The 16336-nt window shown below is 41.3% G+C and overlaps 2 protein-coding genes across 3 annotated transcripts; both read right to left on the reverse strand.

The window, feature by feature from the left end:
• Positions 1 to 5609: 5609 nt before the first annotated feature.
• LOC127756881 (uncharacterized) lies at positions 5610 to 10304 on the reverse strand. 2 transcript variants are annotated; one of them, XM_052282263.1, is made up of 8 exons: positions 9877 to 10304; positions 8885 to 9159; positions 8387 to 8741; positions 8054 to 8307; positions 7757 to 7969; positions 7591 to 7683; positions 7387 to 7488; positions 5610 to 6242 (listed from the first exon to the last, which is right to left on the reverse strand). In XM_052282263.1, the coding sequence occupies exons 1-8, from the start codon at positions 9905 to 9907 to the stop codon at positions 5865 to 5867; spliced, it is 1701 nt and encodes a 566-aa protein (XP_052138223.1). In that variant the 5' UTR covers positions 9908 to 10304; the 3' UTR covers positions 5610 to 5864. The 2 variants fall into 2 exon arrangements, with proteins under 2 accessions (XP_052138223.1, XP_052138224.1); XM_052282264.1 differs by lacking the exon at positions 8885 to 9159.
• A 986-nt stretch (positions 10305 to 11290) lies between these two features.
• Positions 11291 to 15835, reverse strand: LOC127757733 (uncharacterized). The gene is made up of 4 exons (XM_052283301.1): positions 15498 to 15835; positions 12754 to 15266; positions 12581 to 12668; positions 11291 to 12471 (listed from the first exon to the last, which is right to left on the reverse strand). Exons 2-4 carry the CDS (start codon positions 15264 to 15266, stop codon positions 11695 to 11697), a joined length of 3378 nt encoding a protein of 1125 aa, XP_052139261.1. The 5' UTR covers positions 15498 to 15835; the 3' UTR covers positions 11291 to 11694.
• Positions 15836 to 16336: the final 501 nt, after the last annotated feature.

Consider the following 16336-nt stretch of genomic DNA (forward strand, 5'->3'; position numbering starts at 1 on the left):
AATTTGTAGACTTCTCAGAAATGTTTCATACAAAGCATACAAAGGTCTCAGTAAAGTATTATTGTGGTTACTCTCTCCGTTATCGAATAATTGACATGGATGCTATTTAAGTTCAAAACTTTGACTGTTTGTCTTTTTCACCGAAAATTTATAATTACTTCAATATATGTTGTATTATAAATATAACCATACAATTTCTGTTTACCATAATATAATCATTTAAGAATAATTTGTGATCAAAAGTCCGAAGGAAGTTAACCGTGTCGGTTATTCAAAATCAGGTAGATTTCGAAATGTTTGAAATGCTGTGAAGTCTAGTGTTTTAAAAAAAGAATATGCTATGGTTAGGAATGAAGTTGGTTTTTTATGGCTTTTCATAGTGCGATACGTTCGCGTTCAGCCCGAGTGCTCCACACTGAAAAATCAGCGCCACGTTCGCGTTAGGACCCACCAACCTGAGGATTGCGTGCCTAAAGAGAGTCGCGCGTTCTTTTGCGTTATCGTGGGGTGTGGCGCATGGAGAGAGATCCGCACCTGCGCTGTGGAGGGCGTGACATTGGCATCGTTCCTCCGCACATGTAGTGTGGAGGTCGTTTCCTTCATCGGTCCTGAGCTAGCTGGCATCGTTAGCCTCTTAAGCGCGCATGCCGCACTGCTAGTGCCCTTAAAGTCCTAGTGAGAGAGATTGCCATATGCTAGGCCCTCTAGTTTTTTAAAAGAGTGGTTTATCTAAAACATTCATTATATAACAAGAAGAACTTACGAAAGACCTACGAGTTTAACGTATTAGTAAGATAAATATGATAATTTTTCAAAATCTTAAATTTTTACAACCTTTTTTTATACTCCTTCCGTCCTATTTTAAGTACAACCATGAGTTTTCGCGTCCAACTTTAGTCGTCCGTCTTATTTGAAAAAATTTTATAATTAGTATTTTTTTATGAGATGATAAGACATGAATAGTATTTTATACGTGACTTATGTTTTATTTTTTTAAAAAAATTAAATAAGACGGACGATTAAAGTTGGACGCGAAAACTCATGGCTGCGCTTAAAATAGGACGGAGGAAGTATCACGGTTATGACGTGGTTGCATATTGTTTCCACCGGTCGTAATTTACACAATTACACACATTTTGTGTCTCCCCTCCAACAGTTGATTGTGTATCTTTGTGTCTGGAGTCTGCAATCATAATATGCGGTGCCCCTGTTCCGTTTTGGGCATGCCCATGGCATATTATGCCACCAAACACATCACATCGCTTTCATCATGATTCATCCACTGCTTATCAGAGCAGCCGACAGGGACAGACAGTCTACACCAACAGGCAGGTCCAACCATATCATGCATAGTGAAATTGATCGGTGTGATGGAAACGACAGTCCCAATTACCTACGGTTAATTGTAAGCAGTAACCGATTTATTAGTTATAAAAAGATAATTTATAAATAAAATTTTTAAATATATTACTTAACGATTTAAAAATCAATACTGAAAAAGGTACGTTGAAAAATAAAAAACAAGTTTTAAAATTTAAATTTTGGCAGCGGATTATAAGTAACGGGGGCATACCGAAACAATTCTTGTTGGTCCAGAATTTTTATATTATCAATTTAACTATTTACCAACTACTACAATACAAGTACTAACAAAGACTTAAAAAAAATCAAATTTTATATCTAGCTAGTAAATCGTAAATGGTTGGAAACGGTACCACTTTTACCGGAACGACGCTCAGTCAAATCGGAAGTGTTCAGCTCTGCAACACGGACAAAAAAAAAAGGAAAACAAAAAAAAATCGAGTGCCAAGTGCAACGGGACAACAACCAAACGGCCGGGTCGCATACTCGCATGGATGCATTGCATTGATCAAGCTGATTAAACAATCTAACGGTGCACGGTAGTGCACTGCATGCACGCATGCGCTTCATCCCAAAAGACAAGAAAAAAAACACTACTCCTACTAATATGTTTATTCCTTTTCAGATGAAACAAGTTTCCAAGCACATGCATTGTCTCGTGACAATGATTAGTTTTAAGTAGAAAACCTTTTGGCAGCCTGCATTCTCCAAGGAGTAGAGATAATCTATCTTACTCATTGATAATGCCGCATGTGCAGGGTATCTCATACTGCAGGACCGCATGCCTGTCAATACTTACTAAACACTTAAACAGAGAGTAGTTACAGAGGTTATGAAAAGTTGTCATTGAAAGGCCTTATATATATATATATATAACGGCTACTGATCAGCTGCTAAGTGTAGTACAAGACAAATTCTCCAGGACATGTAATCTCTTTCCATTCAATCATGTTATCACCATAATGTCAATTAACCCCGGCCCAATCTTGTAGATGCATTCATGAGATACAGTAAGCAAACCGGACTGTTTCTAAATTTTGGCGTGTGCTTTTGGAACAAAGGAATGAGCCATCTAAAGTCCATCACAAACAATCTATGCATAATTAAAACTGAAGAAAAAAACTTTGAGAAAATAAGAGTAAATAAGCAAGGGCATAAATAGTTTTTTTCGTTGAGTTTAACACCATTAATTTGGCTTCATGGAATATGGTCAGAAGACAATTTCAATTTTAAAAACCATATGGTTAAATAAACAAAGTTGAGAAAAATGTGGTCAAAATATTGGTGGTTAGCTTTCAAAACGGGTCAAAAACACAATTACCCTCTTAAAAATTTATCCAAAATTTTATACTTCATGGTTCAACAAGATGCTTAAGAAAACCATATGCCTCCGTCCTGAATGTTTTGTTACAGTTTGAGCCTGAATTAATTACACCCCTTTTGGATTGGATATAATCTGTTGGTCAATAATGTACTAGTACTGGACAGTGTACTAGTACAGTTTTATACTACTGTGCTACTATACGGGATCATGGGATCCCCATGTCGTGCACGTGGTGATCGCACGGACAGAATTAAATGGCAGAGGGTGACGTGGCGCCATCTGAGCCTTCCAAAGTTCAAACCGGGGTATCACTATCTATTGTTGGCGTGCGCGGGAAATCCCCTCACCTTCTTCACTTGACTTGACCCTCATAACTATAGAGGTGATGTCATGATTTCAAAGTTCAGCAGAAACAGTGAATAATATTTTTACCAGGCCAACCGAGAAGATAAGACCGACTAGGGGTGTTTGGAAGAGAGGGACTTAACCATAGTGAGCTAGGGTGTGCCCGGGGGGGGGGGGGGGGGGGCAAAGCCCCTGTTACATGAGATGTTTGGACACAAATTAGTCCCGGTTTTCCAAGTGGGACTAGCAATCCAGGACTAAAGATGCCCATCTTTAGTCCCGGTTGAAATAACCGGGACTAAAGATGCATATTTAGTTCCGGTTGGTAACGATACCAACCGGAACTAAAGAAAGGGTAGCAGCAATCTCATTAGGTCTCTTTTCCTTTTTTTTTCATTGTTTTTTAGCCAGAGTTTAATCCCTGTATTTTCTCCTAAATCGAGTGGGATGCATATTCCCAAATCAAACCCCAAATCAAAGTAACATCCCAAAACATTCACGTCACAAATATCAAGATACTTGTACACACAAATCAAATACATCACAAATCTTAAAAAATATACACACAAACCAAATACATCACATAGTATACATCTCAGATCCATGCAACAAATCACAAAATTATACATCTCAGTGAATCACAAATTGTAAAAAAAGAAGAAAAAATAATGGATGCTGGCAGTGCCGCCTGCCGCCGCTCGCTACTCGGCCCGTGCGCGGCCCCGCCGGGCGCCTGCCGCGTGCGGCCCCGTCGGGCGCGGCCCCGCCGGCCACCTGACGTGTGCAGCCCTTGCTGGGCGCCGGATGGGAAGGGAGGAAGGGGGAGGAGAGGGTCGGGATGGGAGGAGGAGGGGAAGGAAGGGGTGGAGGAGAGGGAGATCGATCTGAGGAGAGGAGAGGCCAGTTGTTGAGGAGATTGAGGCCGGTTGTGGGGGAGAGGATAGGGAATAGGGATTATATACTACGCGCGACTTCTAGGTATACCAACCAGGACTAAAGTAATCCCGGTTTGTGACACCAACCGGGACTAAAGATCCTCGTCCCTCTGACAAGGTACTGACAGAGGATGAACCGGGACATCTTTAGTCCCGGTTCTTTTTTGGAACCTGGACTATTGTGGTTTAGAGGCGACCGAGCAAAGATCAGTTTTCCAGTAGTGACACTCCATGTCTTAAAATATAGCAATCTAGTATCAGATAGAATATATGTACTACGAATTTGAACATATTTAAACATATTGTCATATATATTTTTGGACAGATATAGTACTATTTTTTTTAATTACTTCTTGTATGACATATAAATGTGCGTGTATTTTAAAAGAAATTATAGGAGACAAGTGCTACAAAACAACAAACGGTGCCCTCGACCCCCCAAGAGGAAAAACTACTCCCTCCATTTCAGAATATAAGAAGTTTTAGAGTTGGATATGATTATTAAAAAAGTAGGTAGAAGTGAGTGGTGGAGGGTTGTGATTGGTCGGGAAGAGAATGTTGGTGGAGAAGTTGGTATATTTTAGAACAAATCCTAAGGGCTAAAAGTTGTTATATTTTGGGGCGGAGGGAGTAGTTGTTCAGGGAGAGTGTCGAATATCAGGCACATCCCTCATCAGAGTCACAACTATGATTGTCGACGGGGGATACCTCACTAGTGGAGATAGGCACATCTATGACAATCTACTTTTGTCATGGAAGACGCGCAAATCGTCATAAAGTAACTTCTATGACGAATTTATGACGAAATGGGATTCGTCATAGAAGTCGCGTCACATATGTTTTTCTATGACTAAACAGTAGATTTCGTCATAGAAATGCTTATATCCATGACGAAGGTGCTCGTCATAGAACTGCTTTCCAGCTGGCTAGGACAGACGTCGTCCATGCCACGTGGCTATCACACGTGGAGTCCATGTTGGCTGTGATGTGGCGGATGACGTGTACGCCACGCTGGATCATCATGTCCCGTACGCTAGAGCCAAGTGGCAGTCGTATTTAACGCCACGTGTTGGCATTTGGTATGTCCACGTGGTGGTGCAAGCTGATGCCACGTGGCCGAACGTGGTGGCGCCATGTGGCAACCATATTAACGCCACGTGTTGGCATTTCTTATGTCCACGTGGTGGTGCGAGCTGATGCCACGTGGCCGAAGGTGGAGGCGCCACGTGGCAGTCATATTTAACGCCACGTGTTTACATTTCGTATGTCCACGTGGTGGTGTACGCTGACGCCACATTGCCGAAGGTGGAGGCACCACGTGCTCTCATTTTGAAGCGCCACGTGTACATATCTGATTTGTGACACACGTCTTTACCTGATGTTGCCACGTGTTGATTTGTTTGGATGACACGTTAGCACAGTAGGGATGAAGGCCCGCTCATTTTTTTTTTCTTAGCCCAGCCCATTTGGCCACATACTTCACATATTGATGTGGCCCATCCCACTATGAGATCTAGGAAATTTTTAGCATTCACCCATTTCAAGCAACAATTAATCAGAACTTCGCAGCACATAAGAAAATAGGCCCAACATCAAGATTGATCACATGGACAAACAAGCAGAACTTCACAGCACATTACAAATAGGCCCAACATCAATATATATCACATATACCAACTTCACATAGCACCATATTACAAAAAAGTTCACAGAACCTAGCACACATATGTTCACATTAAGTCCACAAAAGTTTGCCATAGGATGACATTAAGTCCACCATAGCACCAAACATCATTTCACATAATCAAGTCCACCACATGACAATAAGTTCACAAAACCATCAAACAACTAATATAAGTAGATGGAGTTCATCACAGTGCAGAAGATCATAAAGGAGACTAGGACAGATTTAAGTTACCCTGGGAAAGGCTCAAGATACGTCGAAGGAGCAAATTGTTCTCTTCCTGCTGCTGCTTGAACTCTGCCAACTCCTTTTGAGTCTTTGCCAGTGCTTCATTTGCAAGATTTGCTTGTTCTTTTAGTTCGACAACTTCTGCATGGAGAATGGCTGAACTTTGCTTTTCAGCTGCAAGTTCTTCCTGAAGTGCTGCTTCTGTCGGTGTCACTGATTTCTTGGAGCTCATCTGCAGACCAGCATTTTTCAAAAACGTGGTATTGGAGTTGTCCCGAGAGAGAACCTTGGACACAACTTCTGCACTAGTTCTTGGTGTCTCACCATCAGGTACAGGTTCTTCCATAATAGCTTTCATACTTGACTGCAGCAATGATTGAACATTAGCTATGAAATTAGATACATGAAAAACTGGCAGCTGCATTACACATTCAAAATACTGGCAGCTGCACAACACATTCAAAAAGTCACTGAAAACTGATGGAAAGCTACCAGGAAGCACAAACTAGAGGTAAGGAAACTTGTATAGAATGCAAATTTAACCAAATTTGTTTTCCATAAGCCAAAACAGAAACAAATTATATGAGTAAGCCAAGCATTCCCATATTTCGAAATATTGCATTGCCCTCTTAACTGTGAAAGAGACCAGAAACATTTTGAGCTCTAACTATGGTAGAATGTAATTATTTTCTATCTAGCCTCTAGCAACAATGCAGGCCAAATGCTTCTTGACAGAATCTAGGATATTGTTTTAGCATATATCAGAAGGCTGACTTTAGACTATATTTGATTAGCTTTCATGGCAGCTTTTGATTGATGGAACACCCTGGTAGCTATAAAAGAACAAAGTTTTCCCCTCAACTACTTTCATAAAATTTGGAGGGGGTGCAATGTTACTTAGCGTTGGTTATTTTCTATTCCTCCTATGATGCCTAAATATTTTCCCTAGAAACCACTAATGTTTAGAAAGAAAATACTAGCGTGGAGTACATAATCCCTCATAATTAAGTTTACTTTTCCAAGTTACAATGAAATAAGTTTTGAAGTAGTAAAGGCTGAAATATATTCAGTCTTATGTTCATATGATTCAAAACCTCAATACATGCAAACACCACTACAGCAGCTTAGGTAAAAATGAGTTTTCATGAATCACACCCTCAAACCCAGGATATTGATAAAAATACAAACTGCAACCAGGATCAATTGATGAAAAAATGTTTATGTAGCTTATTTGGCATTTTAACCCAATCTCAACTTATGTTGTATATGGTAAGTTGTCTAGCGACAAGTTTCCAGCAGCTACAAATTTAGTTTGGTATGTATTCTAACATTGTTAGAGTCTATAAATTCCATTAAGTCTGTAATGATCTTAGCTGCAAATATCTCTGCACACTAAGGACAGAAATTATCCTATGGATGTAAATATAAAATGAGCTGAATTAATAATATGTTGGCATAGGTAACAAGGAATTGAGTTCAATGTTGTAAGAATATACAGAGTGACTTACAATTGCATCTTTGGCAGCATCACTTAGACCTTTTTTCCTACTGGTATGGCAGTCCTCAAAGGCATCCACAGCATCAAGCTCTACAACCTTGTTCTTCTCCTTCTATTTCAGTACAGAAAATGCAGATCAATTATTTTATATATCTATTACATTAGATAAGTGGTTCTTAACTACAATTAATGCTAAAAGATAATGGGAACTTACGTAAGCGTGCAAGTGTGCAGCATAGCTGCGAGATCCCGTAGCCTGATGGAACCTAACATTAAGCCGGTTTTGCTTGTTCTGTTCAGAGATTTGCTACAAAAGATGTATGTGTTAGACATAGTCGCAGGTATAAAATGAAACAAATATGTCATTAGAGATGACATACCATATTCTTTGGATTTGACCACTTTGCAACAAGTTCCAGCCACTGTTCATCAGTCATGCTACTTATGGGAGAGGTAGTTCTAATCTCGTTAGCAGGTACTCCATTGAAGTAGGCCTTCTTCAAATTATACCGTGTTTGTCGTATCCCTTTCTGCAATACATCAGCACAAGCATCCCTTGTTGGCTGGTGTTTTTGGTTAATGGCCAACCTGACCTGATGGTTTGAATTGCAATCATTAAGGAGTAACACTAGGTCATATAATAGATGAAATATAAAAGAATATAGATAGGCTCTTACAGATAACTTGCCCATGAAGTTGTTAATATAGCCTTCATCATCCTTGTACTGCTTCCAATGAGGGAAGACAGGAACTTTAGTCCTAATGATAACACCCGCCTCTGATGAAAACTTGGCAGCTTGCACCGGTTCATCTGGCCTTTTCTTCCCTTCGGCAACAGCAATGGGCATTCTTCCCATAGCTTTGGTCATCTTGTCAAGCATTATTCCTGCAGTTGGTGGCCTTGATTTTCTTGTGCCTCTTCGTATAGGTACTACAGAGTATTCAATTACAATGTTAGCATTCATCAAATAGTTAAAAATAATAAATTTCTCTTCGTTGAACTAACTTGCCTTCAACATCAGAATTGGTTTGCTGTGCAGGTTGCTCTTCATGGTTGGCATCATGTCCATATGACCAGTCCATCACCGGGCTCGGGGGCCTGTTCACATCATTATCTTGAAGCAAATGTCCACTGCCCACATCTTCATCACCATTGTTTTCTGTTTCTGGAGGCAGTTCTTCATGGCCATTACCTTTACCTTGTTCTGCTATGAGTTGCCTTTTCGCTGACCTTGTTGAGACTCCAGGAGGCATTTCGGTTGGAGCACCCGCCCTCACTCTCTTTGATATCCTTACTCCTGGTGGCATCTTGAGGGTAGGTTTCTTCTTCGTCGCACACTTCTTTCGTCTAGTTTGTCGAGGGTACTACAATAATAAACACAAAAGTTGTAAGCATGTGAATAAATTAGCAACAATCATTAAAAAAATAATCAAATGCTGCACAAATTAAATGCGGAAAAGTTATTGCAGATATCCTAGCCCCCCCACAGCCAAGATAGAAGAAGCACCTCAATCATTATGGGGATGGGCTGCTCCGCTTCTAAATATGAATCATCATCACACTGAACCCCTTGTTCATCATCTTCAGGGAGATACTCTGATGTATCAGAACCTTCTCCATGACTTTTCTTGGTGCCTGAGTTTTTTGTCTTTGAAGATGCATGTTGTGTTTCGATATGTTTAATAGTGGCAGCTATGTCTTTGATGCCAAGTTCATCCATCCTTCTTATATTCTGCAAGATTTTCTCTTGCCGCGTTCTTTCATATTCGTTTTGTGCAGGTTCTTACATGAATACACATATTTTAATGGTCAGAATACTAGATGGCATTTTGATGGCATTTCCTAAGCATATAAGCATTTTCAGAAATAGAAACAATAAAGTATCTAGGCATTTGGGATGAAAAAAAAAGAGACCATGCTCATCAACATTGGGGATTTAATGATCAATGGTGAAAAACAACTTTACTTCAATATCTAGTAAAAACAACAGGGTGATTCACTTTTCCATTTTAAAAGACAATTTTGATGAGAACTCTGGAAACACTTTTACAGTGAACAACATTGGTCATATAAATGATATAGCCATTATATCCTTCTCTTTCACCTAATAAACTGTATCTATTTATACGACTAACTCAAATTATTGGTACATTCATAAACACAAACAAAGCAGAATCTAAATAAAATTTCCATTGTTGATCTGAAATCCACACTCTGGAAGATGCTTATGGCAACTTGAGGCACAAATTTATTTGAGAATCAACATAGCATGATTAATTTAAAGGTGCGCCTGAATAACACAGAAACAATGCCATATGCAGTAGCAAACTAGCAATAGCATCAACTGTTATTGTAGATAGTGACCTCAATCGGATTGCACACAGAAAATTCTTAATAGAAGTTGGACGGCAAATCAATCCACATGATGTATAACATCTAATAGCTTGAGACAGTACACATAAACATCTGAGCTTGAGACGACAAGATAATTTTGCGTACCTCGTGCTACTGGACGTCGACGTCTTCCCATCGGCTAGGTACGGCGACGGTGCAGGGACCTTGTCGATGGGGTACCCGGCTCCGGTGCGGCGGTAGGCATCGACGGTGTTGTGGGAGATGGCTTCGGTGCGGCAGTAGTCGTCGACGGGGTACCGGCTCTGATGCAGCGGAAGTCGTCGACGGCGTAGTGGGGGAAGGATCTGGTGCAGCGGTCGTCGTCGACGGGGTTGCAGCGGAAGGCGTCGTTGCGGCGGCTGTCGACGACGAGGAAGTAGGGGACGGATCTGGTGCAGCGGTCGTCGTCGATCGGTTTGCACGGGAAGGCTCCGGCGCAGCGGTCGTCGTCGACGGGGTTGCGGGGGAAGGCTCCGGTGCGGCGGTAGTCGGCGGCGGCTCTGGTAGAGCGGCGCCCCGATGGTGTGGCGGCTGGATTTGGGGATTAGGGTTTGGTGGGTGAGAGGCTTTGTAAATATATAGTGGTTGCACAAATGCCCCTGGGTGTTGTTTTGCTCTTCGTTAGATGGAGGATAAAAGTGACATTTCCCATTTTGATTTGGCAAATGGGCGGCAATGGAATGTTTTGGGGCTGTCATTGGCGGTAGGTTTAGGCGCCGAACGAAAAATCCTCCGTCCATGAGTAATTAACATTATCCATAAATCGAAAACATTCAAATTATACTAATCTATCTGGATTAACAATTTGACTTTAAAAATATACTCCCTCCGTTCAATATTATATAACTTGAAAATTTGGATTAAGGGGGTGTTTAGTTCCAGGGTGTAAAGTTTTTAAAGTATACGGACACACATTTAAAGTATTAAACGTAAACTAATAACAAAACTAATTATAGATTATGCCCGTAAACTACGACACAAATTTATTAAGCCTAATCCATCCGTCATTAGCAAATGTTTACTGCAGCACCACATAGTCAAATCATGGCGCAATTAGGCTCAAAATATTGGTCTCACAATTTACACGCAAACTGTGTAATTGGTTATTTTGTCTACATTTAGCACTCAATGCAGCTGGTCCAGGTGCCGCATCTCCAAGGCCGATGCTCCCAGCGCTGCTGGCGAAGAGGACCTGGTGCTGGCCATGATCGAGTAGCAAGCTTCTGGTGCTTATGCTGCTTGCTTCCTGGATGTGGGCGACAACAGTAGCTTGAGAAGAAATGATACTTCTTTGTACAGCTTGGTGAATTCAGATTGAGATCGTGAATGTGAATAAACTTATGGCTGATTATTGTGTTATTTTGAAAATGTGAAGACCATATTTGTGTCATTTTTTTATATCAATTGAATATGACAATTAAGAAAAAAGTGTAATGCTTTGAACAGATGCTTGAAGTGTAAGTTGTGTTTGTACAGATTGAAATTGGTTTTTGCTGCTTGAAATGTCATGGTCTGTACAATTTTAGACTGATATGCAGTATGTCACTTGGAACAAATATATATGTACATCACTTTGCATACTGTTTCACCAGGAAACTTACTGGATTGCCCAAAAAACAGAAGTAAAATATTTTCTCTTCTCCTGAAATTTTTTACCCAACTGCTTCACATATTGTTAGGAATATGAGTTAGCACCATGAACCTGGGAAAGAAATCAAATAAATGCAAATCATTGCTGGTAACAACTCTGTTCTTAAAATTGCCAGCTCAGAATCTCGATGTGTTTCAGATATGCAATGGCAAATGAGTTCACAGAATAAATCAGTTGTGACATCTCAGTTACATAACACAAAATAAATGAGTTTATAGCTCATCCCAATTACATATGACATATCAGATAGATGACACAACTCAAGATATAATTTAATCATCATCGGTGTCTTCCGGCATGTCATCTTCAGCGTTCCCATTGCCACTGTCACTACAGTACTGCAATATTGTGTCATCTTCATCTGCATCATCCCTACTGTCTTCAGTCAAGTTAACTTGGTTGTTAAGGTCTTCTAAATTAGCTTCAATAATAGTAACTTCTCCATCTTCCTGCAAATGGTCTAGATCCTCATCAGCATTACCTTCATGCACTTCATGTTCTGTATCAGAACAATTATCATCTTGGTGTACATAAAAAATGTGGTCATCTTTTTCAGACACATTATACATGTTCCTATGTTCGAATTTCTGCACAATTCGCCATTCGTTGCCCAAAGAGGTGTCCTGCAAGTAAAATATCTTCTTCGATTGAGTTGCTAAAATGAAAGGGTCATCCTTGTACCAAAATGATTGGATGTTGATGGATTTGAAATGCCCGTCATCCCTAACTCCTCTTGTCTTGCCAACTTGATTGAACCAATCACAACGGAAAAGAACCACCGATCGATAGATATCTAGATCAGAGTTATACTGCAACTCAAGAATCTCCCTAAGGACACCATAAAATTCAATGTTATCCCCTTCATGTGTACCATCAACCATTACACCACTATTCTGCGTTTGGAGGTATTTCTCACGGTCAACAGTGCTATACCGGACTCCGTTGACAATGCAAGATGCACAACTCTTTACTCGGAGATCAGGACCACATGACAATGCAAATAGTGCTTCACTGACCACCCCTGGATTTTCTTTCCTCAGCTTCCAGATCTGATATATATATATATATATATATATATACAAGAAAAATACACATGTTATTCCCAATTTGAAATTTCATCACCAAAAAATGATATTTTTGTAAGTGTGTGTCACTTACATGAGTCTTAAACCAGCTAGCAAATCCTTTTTCAAGTCTTCTGTCAACATCATGTGCATCTTCTTTCTCCAACTCTTCTCTATGCATGCTGTAGCAAATTATGACTCAACAATTAGGAAAATATTATATTTAATACAATACATGTGAAATAAACCTACATAAATGGTGCTTACTCCAAATATGGTTGAACCTCCTCACAGTTATTTAGCACATACCAAACTAGCTTATCCATGATTTCATCCTCCATGTACTGTATCCTAGTGGATCCTATGAGTTTAACACCATGCATAAAAACAGAGCTGTCACCATCCAATGGCCCATCCCCATGACGGGCGTCCCGATTAAATCTAGTGTCAACATCCTCCATGTACCTTGAACAAAATGTCAAGGTGTCACTTGCTACATAGGCCTCAGCAATTGATCCTTCAGGCCTAGCCCTGTTCCGCATGGAATTCTTAAAGGTGCCAAGTCGTCTTTCTATTGGGTACATCCATCCATATTGTACAGGACCTCTAAGTAGTGCCTCATCAGGTAGATGTACGGCCAAGTGCACCATCACGTCAAAGAAGGCTGGAGGAAAAATTTTCTCAAGTTTGCATAGGATCAGCGGGATGTCTTTTTTCAGTCGTTTGAGGACATCTATCCTTAGATTTCTACTACACAATTCCCTGAAGAAGTTACCAAGCTCTGCAATTGCTTCGTATATATCCTTGTCCACAAATCCTCTTATGCCGGCAGGTATAATTCTTTGGAGAAGGACATGGCAGTCATGAGTTTTGAGCCCCTGCACCTTGGAACCATCTGAACTTATGCATCTTGCTAGGTTGGCTGCATATCCATGTGGATACTTGACACCTTTGAGGAAGTTACAAAACTCAATTCTTTGTTCCTTCTTCAAGACATAGCGAGCTTGTGGGATGCGAACTGAGTTGCCATCCTGCTGTAAGTGCAAGTTATGTCTTATGTTCATATCATGCAAATCTATCCTCGAATTGACTGTGTCCTTTGTCTTGCCCTCGATTTTGAGCAATGTGCCCAAAATGTTGTCACATATGTTTTTCTCAATGTGCATCACATCAAGATTATGTGGCAGCAACAAATCTTTCCAATATGGGAGCTTCCACAGACTTACTTTGCGGCTATAAAATAGTGGCCCTTCATCCTCTCCACGTTTTCTTTTCTTACTTGTATCATGCTTACCCGGTCTAACATTTTTCACCTTCTCTAACTGCTCGAGGACCTCATCTGTGCTGAATTTTCCTGGCTCAACCTGGTTTTCGTGGTGTCCATCAAAAGCATGGCTTCTTCGCCAAGCGTGTGTCCTTGGAAGGAAACGACGGTGGCCAAAGTAGCCTATCTTATTTCTTAGTGCTCGTGACAACGGATTTTTGTCACAATGAATGCATGCATAATAACCTTTTGTAGTTCGCCCTGACAAGGTGCTTAGAGCTGGATAATCATGTATGCACCATAGCACGGCGGCACGAAGATTGAACTTTCTAGCACTGAATGCATCATAAGTACTAACACCTATCCATAATTCAAGCAATTCTTCTATCAGAGGCTCCAAGAATAAATCAAAATCCTTTCCTGGAGATGTTGGACCTGGGATCAGTAATGACATAATGCAGTTCGATGGATCGACAGATTCCCATGGTGGTAGATTCAAAGGCATAACAAGGACAGGCCACATGCTATACGAATTGCTCACCTTGCCAAATGGATTGAATCCATCTGTAGCTATGGCAAGCCTCATATTCCTTGCATCTTCTGCGAAAGTTCGATACTTTCTGTCGAAGTCCTTCCAAGCCTCCCCATCTGCTGCATGGCTCATTTCATTATCCACTGGCTTCCGCTTGATTTTGTGCCACTGTGTGTCTTCAGCTGTTCGTTTTGATGCAAATATCCTCTTTAACCTTGGGATAAGTGGAAAATGCCTCAAAACTTTGCGAGGAACCTTCCTGTCGCCAACCCCATCTTCCCATCTGGATTCACCACATATAGGGCATAGATCCATATTGGCATATTCCTTCCGAAATAGCACACAATTATTCTTGCACACATGGATCGACACATATCCAAGGCCCAATTCACAAAGATATTTCTTTGCCTCATCATAAGATTTTGGTAATTGACATTGAGGGAATGCCGAGGACAACAACTTCAATAATGCAGTGAAAGCTGTATTGCTGATTCGATAATATGACTTGATATGGAGCAGCCTCACAAGAAAGGAAAATCTTGAATGGTTAGATCCTGGGCAAAGTGCCTGCTTCGCATCTTCAAGAATTCTAGCAAACCTTGGTGGCTGTCCATCTTCCTCTGCCGCAGTGTATAGTTCACCTATTAACTCTGGAACTCCATTGTCATCCTCGGGTTCATACCCGCCCACATCTGTCCCTTCATTATGGTTAGTTTCATGTACCTGTTCCAAATATTCGACATCTTCTGTATCAACTAATTCTCCATGATAAATCCACCGGGTGTATGTTGATGACATCCCAAAAATATGTATATGGTCATGCACTTCTTGCTGAGGCAGTGAAGTGTGGTTAAGACACCTACAGCATGGGCATGGTATGTCAACGTGTTCATCAAATCTTTGTCCAACAAATTCCATGAACTGTTTCACTCCCTCCATGTATGCAGGTGTGAATTGTCTCCCATGTATCCAAGTTCTGTCCATCTGCTTTGGCATGTTAAAAAAAGCAATTAGGCAAACAAAGCTAATCCATTTTTTAGGACAGAATATTTTCTAAAACATTAGATGGAACAGCTGGTTGCTACATGACTTAAACCATGTTGATTTGTTCATAATACTCTGACTTGTTTCTCTGTTCATACAACACAAAGCATAATCTTTCATAGCTGAACTTGCATTTCATACTCAGAGTAATGTACTTATGGAAAATCATACCTTATATCTACTGAACGGCGTTGGTGATGGGCTGCGTGCGCTGACGACAGGATTGAGAGAGAGGAGGCGCTAGGATAAGACGGTGGGCGAGGAGCAGCCGATCCGTCTCAGTCGTCGAGGATCCCCCGCGCCGACCGGGATCCCTCCGCAGCCCCACCGACCAAGATCACTTCACCGCGCCGCCACCCACCACGATGCTCCACATCACGATGCCGGCCAGCCTGTGGAGCCGCCCTCCCCTGCACCGGTGGGATAAGAAACCTCCTCCTCTGCGCCGTCCCGGTGGCTAGGATCCGCCCCCACTGAGCTCCGCCTGCGCCGCCGCCACCCTCCCTCCCTGGCTGTGACCAAACCCTGCGCCACCGCCCCCCTCCCTCCCTGACCAAACCACTAGGTCGCCCGCATAAAGCATTCAATCATTCTTGTGTTCGAGAATTGAAAGGAAAACTAAAAGTAAAACATCATCAGCATGAAAGCTCCTTGCAGCGTAGTGGTTAAGCTAGAATTATGGTTAGTCACAAGTCGTGGGTTCGACCCCCAAGTGCTGCAGCATTTTTTTTAGAAAAAAGAGTTCACATGGGCTGCACAGATTCACACATGGGCTGCACAAATTCACGGACTGCACAAATTTGGGCTGCGAAAAAAAAGTTCACATGGGCTGCACCGATTCACACATGGGCTGCACAAATTCACGTGGACTGCACAAAGCATCTGCTGGCCCGAAAACGCACCTGTGCTGCATATACAATGTGGGGTCCAATAACAATCTGGATAGCCACGTATACAATGTGGGGTCCAGTGACAACCTAGATAGCCACATATGCAAGGTGGGACCAACA

The sequence above is a fragment of the Oryza glaberrima genome, chromosome 12, assembly GCF_000147395.1.
Source record: "Oryza glaberrima chromosome 12, OglaRS2, whole genome shotgun sequence".
Classification (NCBI taxonomy): domain Eukaryota; kingdom Viridiplantae; phylum Streptophyta; class Magnoliopsida; order Poales; family Poaceae; genus Oryza; species Oryza glaberrima.

Bases quoted from the DNA above. Each gene is read 5' to 3' on its own strand.
- LOC127757733 (XM_052283301.1), bottom strand. From the start codon at position 15,266: ATGGACAGAACTTGGATACATGGGAGACAATTCACACCTGCATACATG. The intron at 12,669-12,753 runs GTAAGCACCATT...AATTTGCTACAG, and splicing joins GAGGTTCAACCATATTTGGA to CATGCATAGAGAAGAGTTGG. The intron at 12,472-12,580 runs GTAAGTGACACA...TATATATATCAG, and splicing joins CTAGCTGGTTTAAGACTCAT to ATCTGGAAGCTGAGGAAAGA.
- LOC127756881 (XM_052282263.1), bottom strand. From the start codon at position 9,907: ATGGGAAGACGTCGACGTCCAGTAGCACGAG. The intron at 8,308-8,386 runs GCAAGTTAGTTC...AATACTCTGTAG, and splicing joins AACCAATTCTGATGTTGAAG to TACCTATACGAAGAGGCACA. The intron at 7,489-7,590 runs GTAAGTTCCCAT...GTACTGAAATAG, and splicing joins CTGCACACTTGCACGCTTAC to AAGGAGAAGAACAAGGTTGT.